Source organism: Natator depressus, chromosome 25 (genome assembly GCF_965152275.1).
Source record: "Natator depressus isolate rNatDep1 chromosome 25, rNatDep2.hap1, whole genome shotgun sequence".
Lineage (NCBI taxonomy): Eukaryota > Metazoa > Chordata > Testudines > Cheloniidae > Natator > Natator depressus.
In genome coordinates this window covers 2,963,155-2,975,256 of record NC_134258.1, presented here as the reverse complement: position 1 = coordinate 2,975,256, position 12,102 = coordinate 2,963,155, and the positions used below count along the sequence as shown (strand labels likewise).

General features: G+C 52.7%; 1 protein-coding gene across 1 annotated transcript in view; it reads left to right on the top strand.

The window, feature by feature from the left end:
- Positions 1 to 12,102, top strand: part of FBN3 (fibrillin 3) — a 293,987-nt gene that overhangs the window by 236,837 nt on the left and 45,048 nt on the right. The window contains exons 38-42 of the mRNA XM_074939600.1: positions 4,013 to 4,081; positions 4,614 to 4,739; positions 6,084 to 6,209; positions 10,148 to 10,297; positions 10,954 to 11,025. Of these exons, the coding sequence (XP_074795701.1) occupies positions 4,013 to 4,081; positions 4,614 to 4,739; positions 6,084 to 6,209; positions 10,148 to 10,297; positions 10,954 to 11,025 (543 nt within the window). The remainder of the gene's footprint in view (positions 1 to 4,012; positions 4,082 to 4,613; positions 4,740 to 6,083; positions 6,210 to 10,147; positions 10,298 to 10,953; positions 11,026 to 12,102) is intronic.

The following is a 12,102-nucleotide window of genomic DNA, read 5'->3' as shown; positions in this document are numbered from 1 at the left end:
GTCACTCTAGCTTCCATTATTCCTGCCCTGGAGCCAGGGGACTGGTATGCTGCGCGCAGCTTGAAGGACGCCTACTTTCACGTGGCGATTCATCAGCACCACAGAAAATTTCTGAGATTCACTGTCAGTGGCTGCCATGAGCAGTTCACAGCCCTTCAGTCATTCAGCTGCCCCTTGTGTTTCTACAGAGCATATGGCGATGGTAGCAGCTTTCCTCTGGAGCTTAGGGATCCAGGTACTCCCTTACCTGGCCACCTGACTGATCACAGGGGCATCCAGCATTTGTGTAATCCAGTCCCCCTTCATTGCGCTCAGCCTCCTGATCAAAGTAGCCCGGGCAGGCCTGTCTCCAACAGAGACAACAGAATTTATCTGGTGCTGGTGCTGGTGACAAAGGGCCTTTCTGCTACATACAATGTGAAGCCTCGCTCTGGACTTACAGGCTTACCCTCTCCCATCAGCAGAGGAGTCCTGCTCCAGAGAGGTGCCGGGGACACTGCTGAATAGGAGAAAACCATCAGCAAGGAAATTTACCCTGTGAAGTGAAAGAGGTTTTCTGCCTGGTCAAGGTGGAGAGCTATTCTAGCTTCTATTCCGCATGTGCTGGACTCTCTTTTGTGTCTGAAACAGCAGGATTGGTGATTGGGTGGATCAGAGTTCATCTTGCAGCCGTACCAGCATTCCATCCTCTGCAGATAACTGCTTCCTTTTCCCCAACTCAATGGCCCCAGGAGTTTGAAAGGGATTGGACAGACCGTTTGCATGCGTACGGAATCCAACTCTGTCATGGAGCAAAGTTTACAGGTCCCCCTGTGAGCATCTAGTGACCTGCTCTCTGTTGCACCTTTCAACAAAGATAGCATTTTCAGTAGCTATTACACATCAGCCAGAAGAGATGGGGAGTTGAGAGCGTTAGTATCAGCCCCTCCATCACCATGTACTGTTTTTAGTAGATAAAGTCTACCATCATCCCATCCAAGTATTTCTACAGAACTGGTCTCCACTTTTCATACAAACCTAGGTAGTTTGCTTCCTGATCTTCCCAAACTTCATGGTAGTAAAAGAGAGGAGACACTGCAAACACTCGACATTATGAGAGTGTTAGCATTTATCTGTACTGGACTACAACTTTCAGGTCTTTGTCTCAAAAGTTTATTGCATTTGCAGAGAGACTGAAGGGCAGTCCAGTTTCCACACAGAGGATTTCATCATGGTATCCAGTTGTATTCACTGGTGTTACCAGTTGGCTAACGTGAAGCCAGCAGATAGTGTATTAGGTCATTTGACTAGATCCCAAGTGGCTTCTGCAGCATTTCTGGCTCAAATTAGACATTTGCAAAGCAGCAACCTGGTCATCAGTCACGTTTGCCTCTCACTACACAATCTCTCAACAATCTAGAGATGATGGACAAGTGGTCCCCCAGTCCCTGTTCAAATAGACTCTGAACCTATCTCTGGAGGGGACTGCTTCTGAGTCACCTGCCGTGGAATGGGCATGGGCAATCACTCGAAGAATAACACACGGTCACTAACCTTGCCGTAACTGTTGTTCTTCGAGATGTATTGCACATGTCCATTCCACGACCCATCCTCCCTCCCTTCTCCATTGGAGTTGCTTCAGTAGAAAGGAGCTGAGGGAGGTTGGGGCAGCTCAGCCCTTTATGCCTGTGCAATATGCACACGACAGCAGAGGGCACTCGGGCCACCATGACGAGTAACATTAAGGGTAAAAATTTTCTGACGCCTGTGCACTGGAGTGCCCAAACACTGACCGTGGAATCGAGTTGTGCAACGCATCTTGAAAAAAAACACTTACAGAAAGGTTAGTAACTGTTTTTTCTCCATTCCTCTCATCATCTGAATAGCCCTTCTCTGCACCTGTTCCAGTTTGAATCCATCTCTCTTAAACATGAGAGACCAGAACTGCACACACTATTCCAGGTGAGATCTCACCAGTGCCTTGTAGCTCACCTGATGCATCCTAGGATTTCAGAAGCCTTTTTCACGGCCGCATCACAATGGTGGCTCATTGTTATCCTGTGGTCAACCAACACAGCCAGATCTTTCTCCTCCTCTGGCACTTCCAACTGGTTCATCCCCAGCTTATACCAAAATTCTTGTTGTTAGTCTATATGTGCATGACCTTGCACTTTGCACTATTAAATTTCATTCCATTTCTATTACTCCAGTTTTCAAGGTCCTCCTCCATATTGGCAATACCCCCCAACTTTGTGTCATCCGCAAATTTTCTTAGCACACTCCCACTTTTTGTGCCAAGGTCATTAATGAAAATGTTAAATAAGATTGGCCCAAGGCCTGAGGAATTCCATTAGAACCTCCCTCCAGCCTGACAGTTCACTTTTCACTATGACCTGCTGTAGTCTCCCCTTTAACCAGTTCCTTACCCACCTTTTGGTTCTTGTATTAATCCCCATCTTCTCCGGTTTAACTAATAATTTCTCATGTGGAACTGTACTAATGCTTTACAGAAATCCTGGTAGATTAGACCTACTGAATTTCCTTGTCTGGAAAATCAGTTATCTTCTCAAAAGAAACAGATCTTTAGTAAAACTATGTCATGTTTTATCCCAGTTACCATTTACCTATTTGTCCTTATCTACTTTCTCTTTCAACATTTGTTCCAAGACCTTGCATACAATTGAGGTCAAATTAACTGACCTCTAGTTTTCCAGATCGCTTCTTTTTTTTTTTCTTAAATATAGGTACTATATTTGCAACTCTCCAGTCTGACTGCTAAATTTACAGATTCATTAAAAATCCTTGCTATTGGGCTTGCAATTTCATGTGCCGGTTCCTTTAATATTCTTGGATGGAGATTATCCAGGCCCCCCAGTTTGGTCCCATTAAGCCATTTGAGTTTGGCTTTCACGTCAGAGGTGGTAACTTCTACTTCCATATCCTCATTTCCATTAGCCACCCTGCTACTACCCCTAAGCTCCTCATTAAAAACTGAGGCAAAGTATTTGTTTAGGTGTTGATCATGCCTAGATGATCTTTAATCTCCACCCCATCCTCAGTGCTTAGCGGTCCCACTTCTTCTTTCCTTGTTCTTATTTTATTTTATTTATTTATATGGCTATAGAACCTTTTACTGTTGGTTTTAATTCCCTTTGCAAGGTCCAGCTCTGCCTGGCTGTTGGCAATTCTCACTTTTCCCTATACTTTCTGACCTCCAAGAGGTAGCTTTCCTTGCTGATCCATCTCATCTTCCATTCCTTGTAGGTTTTCTGCTTTCTCTTAATCACCTGCTTGTTCATCCAGCTTACTCTGCCACCCTTCCCTACAAATTTTTCCCCTTGCTTGGATGCAGGCTCCAGATAATTTCTGCAACTTTGACTTAAAGTAATTCCAAGATTCCTCCACATTTAGATACTTGAGTTCTTCTGTCCAGTCCACTTCCTGAAGTAATTCCCTTATTTTTTTAAGTTTGCCACTTTGAAATCGAGGCCCCTAGTTGCAGATCTATTTTTGTTTAGTCTTCTGTGTAGTTTAAACTAAATTAACTCATGATCACTCAAACCAAAATTGTCCTCTGCAAACAGTTCTTCTACCTCACTACTTACCAATGCTAAATGTAACATGGCATGGCCTCTTGTTGGTTCAGTGACTATTTGGTGAAAAAATCTGTCAGCTATCACATCCGGGAATATCTGGGCCCTATTCTTACTAGTAGCATTTGTCCTGCAATCACTATCTGGGAAATTAAGATCTCCCACTATGTTTCCTCTTGTTATCCATTCTCCTACCTTTGGTTGTTCCTTTCTCCTGGGAGCATCACTCTGATCAGGGTGTGATGAGCTGGGCTGGAGGCTGGGCAGGCATGGGACAGGCCGGGACAGAGTGCGAGAGGCTGGGTTGGGCTGCTCCGGCCTGGACCTGGGGCACTTTGGCCCTCACGGCCTGTCTCTTTCCCTGCGTTCTGGCTCGTTTCTCCACGGGGAGCCGCTCAGTGCAATTCAGTGCCACCCAGTAACTGACTCTCTCCCCGCAGCGGAGTACAAGACCCTATGCCCCGGAGGAGAAGGCTTCAGGCCCAACCCCATCACAGTCATCCTGGAGGGTAAGCAGAACTGGCACCAACATGCCCCCGCCCATTCCAGGGAAAGCACATCCTCAGGCTTCACGGCCCTGAGAATCACAGAATATCAGGGTTGGAAGGGACCTCAGGAGGTCATCTAGTCCAACCCCGGCTCAAAGCAGGACCAATCCCCAATTTTTGCCCCAGATCCCTAAATGGCCCCCTCAAGGATTGAACTCACAATGCTGGGTTTAGCAGGCCAATGCTCAAACCCCTGAGCTATCCCTCCCCCAGCAGGAGGCACTCTCCCTCCCACCCCTACGCCCCTTCCTCTGCCCACAGGCTGAGGCCAGCTGACAGCTTCTGGCCCTTCTGCACCATGTGACGAGTCTGTGCCCCTCAGCCTGAGCCTTGCAGCCGCCTGCTCCGCTGCACTCAGGTGCTGATCGGCGCCCAAGGCAGTGGGTGTGAGCGGTGGCTGTGTGCAGACAGTGCACACTGGGGAACCCTGCCTCGGGGGCTGCCAGGACTTGGTCGGGGGGTCGAGTGCTTCCCTTTCGCTCTCCATTCACAGATATTGATGAGTGCCAGGAGCTGCCAGGCCTCTGCCAGGGGGGCAACTGTGTGAACACTTTTGGCAGCTTCCAGTGCGAGTGCCCCCTAGGCTACTACCTCAACGAGGACACACGCATCTGTGAAGGTACCGCGCTGCCGTGTGTGCAGGAGAGTGTCTGTGTGTGTGCACATGTGTGTGGGGGAGTGTGTGTGTGTGTGCGCACCTGTGTGTGGGAGTGTGTGTGTGCATATGTGTGTGCAGGAGAGTGTATCTGTGTGTCTGTGTACATGTGTGTGTGGGAGTGTGTCTGTGTGTGTGCACATGTGTGCGGGAGAGTGTATCTGCATGTGTGTGTACATTTAAGGGCTGCATGCATGCGTGGGGAGTATACATGTGTGTCTGCATGTGTGGGGAGTGTGTGCACACGTGTGGGTGGGTGCACATGCATAGAGGTGTGCATTTCTGAGTGTGTGCACATGCATGTGGGAGGGTGCATGTATGTGTGGAGCTGTGTACACATAGGGGGTGTGCATGCCGAGAGGTGTGCATGTCTATATGGGTACATGTGCATGTGTGTGCCTGTCTCTGTGTGTGTATGGGGGCTGTGTGTGTTCATAGGACTGTGTGTGCATGTGGGTGTGCATGTGTGGTGCCCAGCTGTGGGGGGTGTCTCTGTGTGTGTGCGGGGGATGTGTGTGTGCATAGGGCTGTGTGTGCGTGCATGTGTGTGCCCGGCTGTGCTTTGCTCAGGGCCTGCTTCGGAGCAGGCCGACATCCCTGCCCTTGTCCTGATGTGGTGTGTGGCTGGTAACAACTCACAAGACGCAGCCGCGCGACCGGCCCTTTGCTCTGATCCCTTCGTTCCTTCCCCAGATGCCCCAGGCCCAGCCCCGAGCTTGCTGGGGAGGATCCCTCCCTCCCTTTGGGGTGCGGGACAAAGGAACCAGCCCCTTCTGTGGGGCTCCATTCCCAGCACTCCCAGCAGAGCGGGGCTGATGTCTTTGGGGGCCCCTGCCTGTGGGGTGGCCTTGGCAATGTCCCTTCCCCCCACCCTCTGCCAGACCTGCCCCCCGCCCTGTGCCAGACCTGCCCCCCTACTCTGTGCCAGACCTGCCCCCCGCCCTGTGCCAGACCTGCCCCCCCACTCTGTGCCAGACCTGCCCCCCGCCCTGTGCCAGACCTGCCCCCCTACTCTGTGCCAGACCTGCCCCCCGCCCTGTGCCAGACCTGCCCCCCACTCTGTGCCAGACCTGCCCCCTGCCCTGTGCCAGACCTGCCCCCCGCCCTGTGCCAGACCTGCCCCCCTGCCCTATGCCAGACCTGCACCCCGCCCTGTGCCAAATCTGCCCCCCCGCCCTGTGCCAGACCTGCCCCCCGCCCTGTGCCAGATCTGCCCCCCGCCCTGTGCCAGATCTGCCCCCCCGCCCTGTGCCAGACCTGCCCCTCGTCCTGTGCGTGCAGGTGTAATCTTGTCGTTACTTTTGGCAGATATTGACGAGTGCTCTGCCCACATCGGGATCTGCGGCCCTGGGACTTGCTACAACACCCTGGGCAACTACACCTGCGTGTGCCCCCCTGAGTACATGCAGGTCAATGGAGGAAACAACTGCATGGGTACGGTGCTGTCTCCAGCCAGGCAGGGAGGGGGCTGGGAGGGAGCTGGCTGGGAATGCCCAGTGGCCCTGTCGGCTTTACTCATTCACTACAGGCAACATGGTGACAAGAGAGCAGGGAGTGTGGTGAGAGCAGGATCTGGGAGTCAGGACTGCTGGGTTCTCTGCCACTCACTCACTGCGAGACCTTGGGTGCATCACTTCCTCTCTCGTTGCCCCTCCGTACATGGGGCTGAGCTCAGCCTGCCTGCCGTGGTGCTGGGAGGGTGACCTGGTGCCTGCAGAGAGTGGTGAGGCGGTGAGCGTCTGGCCGGGCATTGCTCCCCTGCAGTCCGCAGTCACTCCTCACTGGGAGCTGACCAGAGACACAAACTAGGGGAAGGGGGCACAGGTTCAGATGGACATTTCTGGGCCGGGGCTCCTTAGAATCATAGAATCATAGAATATCAGGGTTGGAAGGGACCTCAGGAGGTCATCTAGTCCAACCCCCTGCTCAAAGCAGGACCAATCCCCAATTAAATCATCCCAGCCAGGGCTTTGTCAAGCCTGACCTTAAAAACTTCTAAGGAAGGAGATTCTACCACCTCCCTAGGTAACGCATTCCAGTGTTTCACCACCCTCCTAGTGAAAAAGTTTTTCCTAATATCCAACCTAAACCTCCCCCACTGCAACTTGAGACCATTACTCCTTGTCCTGTCCTCTTCTACCACTGAGAATAGTCTAGAACCATCCTCTCTGGAACCACCTCTCAGGTAGTTGAAAGCAGCTATCAAATCCCCCCTCATTCTTCTCTTCCGCAGACTAAACAATCCCAGTTCCCTCAGCCTCTCCTCATAAGTCATGTGTTCCAGACCCCTAATCATTTTTGTTGCCCTTCGCTGGACTCTCTCCAATTTATCCACATCCTTCTTGTAGTGTGGGGCCCAAAACTGGACACAGTACTCCAGATGAGCCCTCACCAATGTCGAATAGAGGGGAACGATCACCTCCCTCGATCTGCTCGCTATGCCCCTACTTATACATCCCAAAATGCCATTGGCCTTCTTGGCAACAAGGGCACACTGCTGACTCATATCCAGCTTCTCGTCCACTGTCACCCCTGGGTCCTTTTCCGCAGAACTGCTGCCTAGCCATTCGGTCCCTAGTCTGTAGCTGTGCATTGGGTTCTTCCGTCCTAAGTGCAGGACCCTGCACTTATCCTTATTGAACCTCATCAGATTTCTTTTGGCCCAATCCTCCAATTTGTCTAGGTCCCTCTGTATCCTATCCCTCCCCTCCAGCGTATCTACCACTCCTCCCAGTTTAGTATCATCCGCAAATTTGCTGAGAGTGCAATCCACACCATCCTCCAGATCATTTAGGAAGATATTGAACAAAACGGGCCCCAGGACCGACCCCTGGGGCACTCCACTTGACACCGGCTGCCAACTAGACATGGAGCCATTGATCACTACCCATTGAGCCCGACAATCTAGCCAACTTTCTACCCACCTTATAGTGCATTCATCCAGCCCATACTTCTTTAACTTGCTGACAAGAATACTGTGGGAGACCGTGTCAAAAGCTTTGCTAAAGTCAAGAAACAATACATCCACTGCTTTCCCTTCATCCACAGAATCAGTAATCTCATCATAGAAGGCGATTAGATTAGTCAAGCATGACCTACCCTTGGTGAATCCATGCTGACTATTCCTGATCGCTTTCCTCTCATGTAAGTGCTTCAGGATTGATTCTTTGAGGACCTGCTCCATGATTTTTCCAGGGACTGAGGTGAGGCTGACTGGCCTGTAGTTCCCAGGATCCTCCTTCTTCCCTTTTTTAAAGATTGGCACTACATTAGGCTTTTTCCAGTCATCTGGGACTTCCCCCTTTCGCCATGAGTTTTCAAAGATAATGGCCAATGGCTCTGCAATCACATCCGCCAATTCCTTTAGCACTCTCGGATGCAACTCGTCCGGCCCCATGGACTTGTGCACGTCCAGCTTTTCTAAATAGTCCCTAACCACCTCTTTCTCCACAGCGGGCTGGCCATCTACTCCCCATGTTGTGATGGCCAGCGCAGCAGTCTGGGAGCTGTCCTTGTTAGTGAAGACAGAGGCAAAAAAAGCATTGAGCACATTAGCTTTTTCCACATCCTCTGTCACTAGGTTGCCTCCCTCATTCAGTAAGGGGCCCACACTTTCCTTGGCTTTCTTCTTGTTGCCAACATACCTGAAGAAACCCTTCTTGTTACTCTTGACATCTCTTGCTAGCTGCAGCTCCAGGTGCGATTTGGCCCTCCTGATTTCATTCCTACATGCCCGAGCAATATTTTTATACTCTTCCCTGGTCATATGTCCAAACTTCCACTTCTTGTAAGCTTCTTTTTTATGTTTAAGATCTGCTAGGATTTCACCGTTAAGCCAAGCTGGTCGCCTGCCATATTTACTATTCTTTCGACTCATCGGGATGGTTTGTCCCTGAAACCTCAACAGGGATTCCTTGAAATACAGCCAGCTCTCCTGGACTCCTTTCCCCTTTATGTTAGTCCCCCAGGGGATCCTACCCATCCATTCCCTGAGGGAGTCGAAGTCTGCTTTTCTGAAGTCCAGGGTCCGTATCCTGCTGCTTACCTTTCTTCCCTGTGTCAGGATCCTGAACTCAACCAACTCATGGTCACTGCCTCCCAGATTCCCATCCACTTTTGCTTCCCCCACTAATTCTTCCCTGTTTGTGAGCAGCAGGTCAAGAAAAGCTCCCCCCCTAGTTGGCTCGTCTAGCACTTGCACCAGGAAATTGTCCCCTATGCTTTCCAAAAACTTCCTGGATTGTCTATGCACCGCTGTATTGCTCTCCCAGCAGATATCAGGAAAATTAAAGTCACCCATGAGAACCAGGGCGTGTGATCTAGTAACTTCTGCGAGTTGCCGGAAGAAAGCCTCATCCACCTCATCCCCCTGGTCCGGTGGTCTATAGCAGACTCCCACCACTACATCACTCTTGTTGCTCACACTTCTAAACTTAATCCAGAGACACTCAGGTTTTTCTGCAGTTTCGTACCGGAGCTCTGAGCAGTCATACTGCTCCCTTACATACAGTGCTACTCCCCCACCTTTTCTGCCCTGCCTGTCCTTCCTGAACAGTTTATAACCATCCATGACAGTACTCCAGTCATGTGAGTTATCCCACCAAGTCTCTGTTATTCCAATCACGTCATAATTCCTTGACATCACCAGGACGTCCAGTTCTCCCTGCTTGTTTCCAAGGCTTTGTGCATTCGTATATAAGCACTTGAGAGAACCTGCTGATCGCCCCTCATTCTCAGTATGAGGCAGGAGCCCTCCCCTCACAGACGTTCCTGCCTGTGCTTCCTCCCGGTATCCCGCTTTCCCACTTACCTCAGGGCTTTGGTCTCCTTCCCCCGGTGAACCTAGTTTAAAGCCCTCCTCACTAGGTTAGCCAGCCTGCTCGCAAAGATGTCCCCGGTCCTTGTCCCTGTCGGGGCTCTCAGGCGTCTGCCGCAAGGCCACAGGCTGCTCCTGACTCTGCTCCCAGCGTTGGTTCCACGGGGCCCAAGGGACCTGGCCAGGGCTGCGTGCTGGGGTTGCGGCTGCTCGCTGTGGTACTCTCTGTGCAGGGAGGCCTGGGCTCTCTCCCAGCACCCCTGCCCCTGAGCCTGGCACGGGGCACGCTGGGCTCTGCTCCCATCTCTGCAGCTGGCTCCCTGGGGGAACCCAGGCCAGGCGCCACGTCTCTGGGATTGTTTCCCTCTCTTCAGGGCAGGGATGATCATTGAGCAGCCAAGGACCGTGGTGCCAGGAACTAGCGAGGGGCCAGGTGTCGCGGGATAGCTGTTCTCGGGCAATGGCCCCCGCCCCGCGCCTCTCCGGCGGCTGAGGTGCCTGAGGCGCAGCCGGCCGCCCCGGGAGCAGCCGGGTCTGATCTCTGCCCGCTTTGCAGACATGAGGAAGAGCGTGTGCTACCGCAGCCACAATGACACCTGTGAGAACGAGCTCTCCTTCAACATGACCAGGAAGATGTGCTGCTGCTCCTACAACATCGGCAAGGCCTGGAACAAGCCCTGCGAGCCCTGCCCCACCCCCGCCAGCTGTGAGTCACCGGCCCCGGAGAAGGCTCTCGGGTTACAGCTGCTCCCCCTCTGCCCTCTGGACGCTCTGCGTCTGGCACCCCCGGTGTCACGGGGCACAGGATCATCCTGGTCCCAGCTGGTACAGGGAGTGAGTGACAGCATCCCCTCCCCCGGGGCGGGCAGGGCAGTGGGCTCCCCGCAGCAGGGGCTGGGCAACGGCAGAACTCCCATGATGGACAATACCGAGAGCCTCTGTGGAGCAGGAGACCATGCAACCATCCCAGGCCATGCTGTGTGTGCAGTGTGTGGGGGTGGCCCTGGAGTCCCAGGACACGGGTGGGGGGTGCAGTGTGGGGGGGTGGCCTTGGAGTCCCAGCACACGGGGGATGGGGTCTCTGTGGTTCTAAGCTGTGCAGAGTGTGGGTGTGCTATATGGGGGGGAGGGGAGGACGGTGTGGGTCGGGGGAGGTTGTTAAGGGTCCCAGCCCTGCAATGGGTAACCTGCTGGCATGGAGATAGGTATTTCCTGCTGTCTCAGTGGTCTCCCTGTCTGTCAGCTCCATCCCTGGGTGTAGGGTTTCACCCCCGGGTGCTCTGTGCCCCAGGCCCCCTCGTACTGACTTCGTCCTGGTCTGTCTGCTGGGCATCCTGTGTAACCCTGTCCTTTCCCTTCCAGCCGAGTACCAGATCCTTTGTGGGAACCAGGCCCCTGGCTTTATCATTGACATTCACACGGGGAAGCCAATCGGTGAGTACCACTGGGGCTGTCACAGAGCTGCTGCCTTTGCCCACACGCACTGCCATCCCCAGTCCTACTCCTGCCCCTTCCTCTGCTCCCCAGCTTGGGTCTTCTGCTCATTGCCTGCTTCCCTCCTTTGTGTGCATGAGGCCTGGGGACAAGGAGAAGCAGGAGGGGAGTGAGAAGGCCCAGACAGGGCATAGGCCTTGCAGCGGTGGGACTAAGGGCAGCACTGTGTGGCTGCATGTGCAGGGTCTCAGGATGCAGACCACGTGGACGCTGCTTACAGAGATCCCTGGGTTTTTTGTGTGTCCCATGCTGGCTCGGCTTGGCTCAGCTCGATTCTGTTCTTATCCCTCCCTCATCACCAGAGTATCTGAACACCATCCACGAAGTCATTAAGTGACGAGACTCACGTGTCCCATGTGGTTCCTTCTCACTCATTTCCTCTCCCCAGGGTAGAATCGTGTGTGCAGTGCAGTCTCTGTTTTGGTAGGGTTTTGTTTATCAATTACCCGGCTGCTCTGCGCTCTCTGGTACACACACCCAGCATGGCCCAGGATGTCTGCAGGGTTCTGTCTCCCAAAGATGAGCTTTACCCCGATAGTATACTGAGTTCCACTGGGCCGGAGGAGTGGGGCGCTCGCCCCTGGCCCTCATCTTGGAGCGTTCCGAGAGTGCTGAGTTATGCTGAGTGCCTGACAGGGTCAGCTGGAGCCTGACACTTGAGCTGGGGTCTTTCCCTTACGTGTGTGTCACCCCCAGTAGCAAAGAAGTTGCAAGCCAAGTCCTGCTCTCAGAGAGAGCCCAGCCATTCTGGTGTTGGAAGGCTGGAGAGGGGTCAGAGAAGAGCCATGAGAATGATCAAAGGACTGGAAAACCTGCCTTCTAGTGAGAGACTCATGGAGCTCCATCTATTTAGCTTAGGAAAGAGAAGGCAAGGGGTGAGTTGATTACACTCTATAAGTATCTACATGGGGAACAAATATTTGATAATGAGCTCTTCAGTCTGGCAGGGAAACTCTAACATGAGCCAAGGGCTGGAAGTTGAAGCTAGACAAATTCAGACTAGAAAGAAGGTGTGCT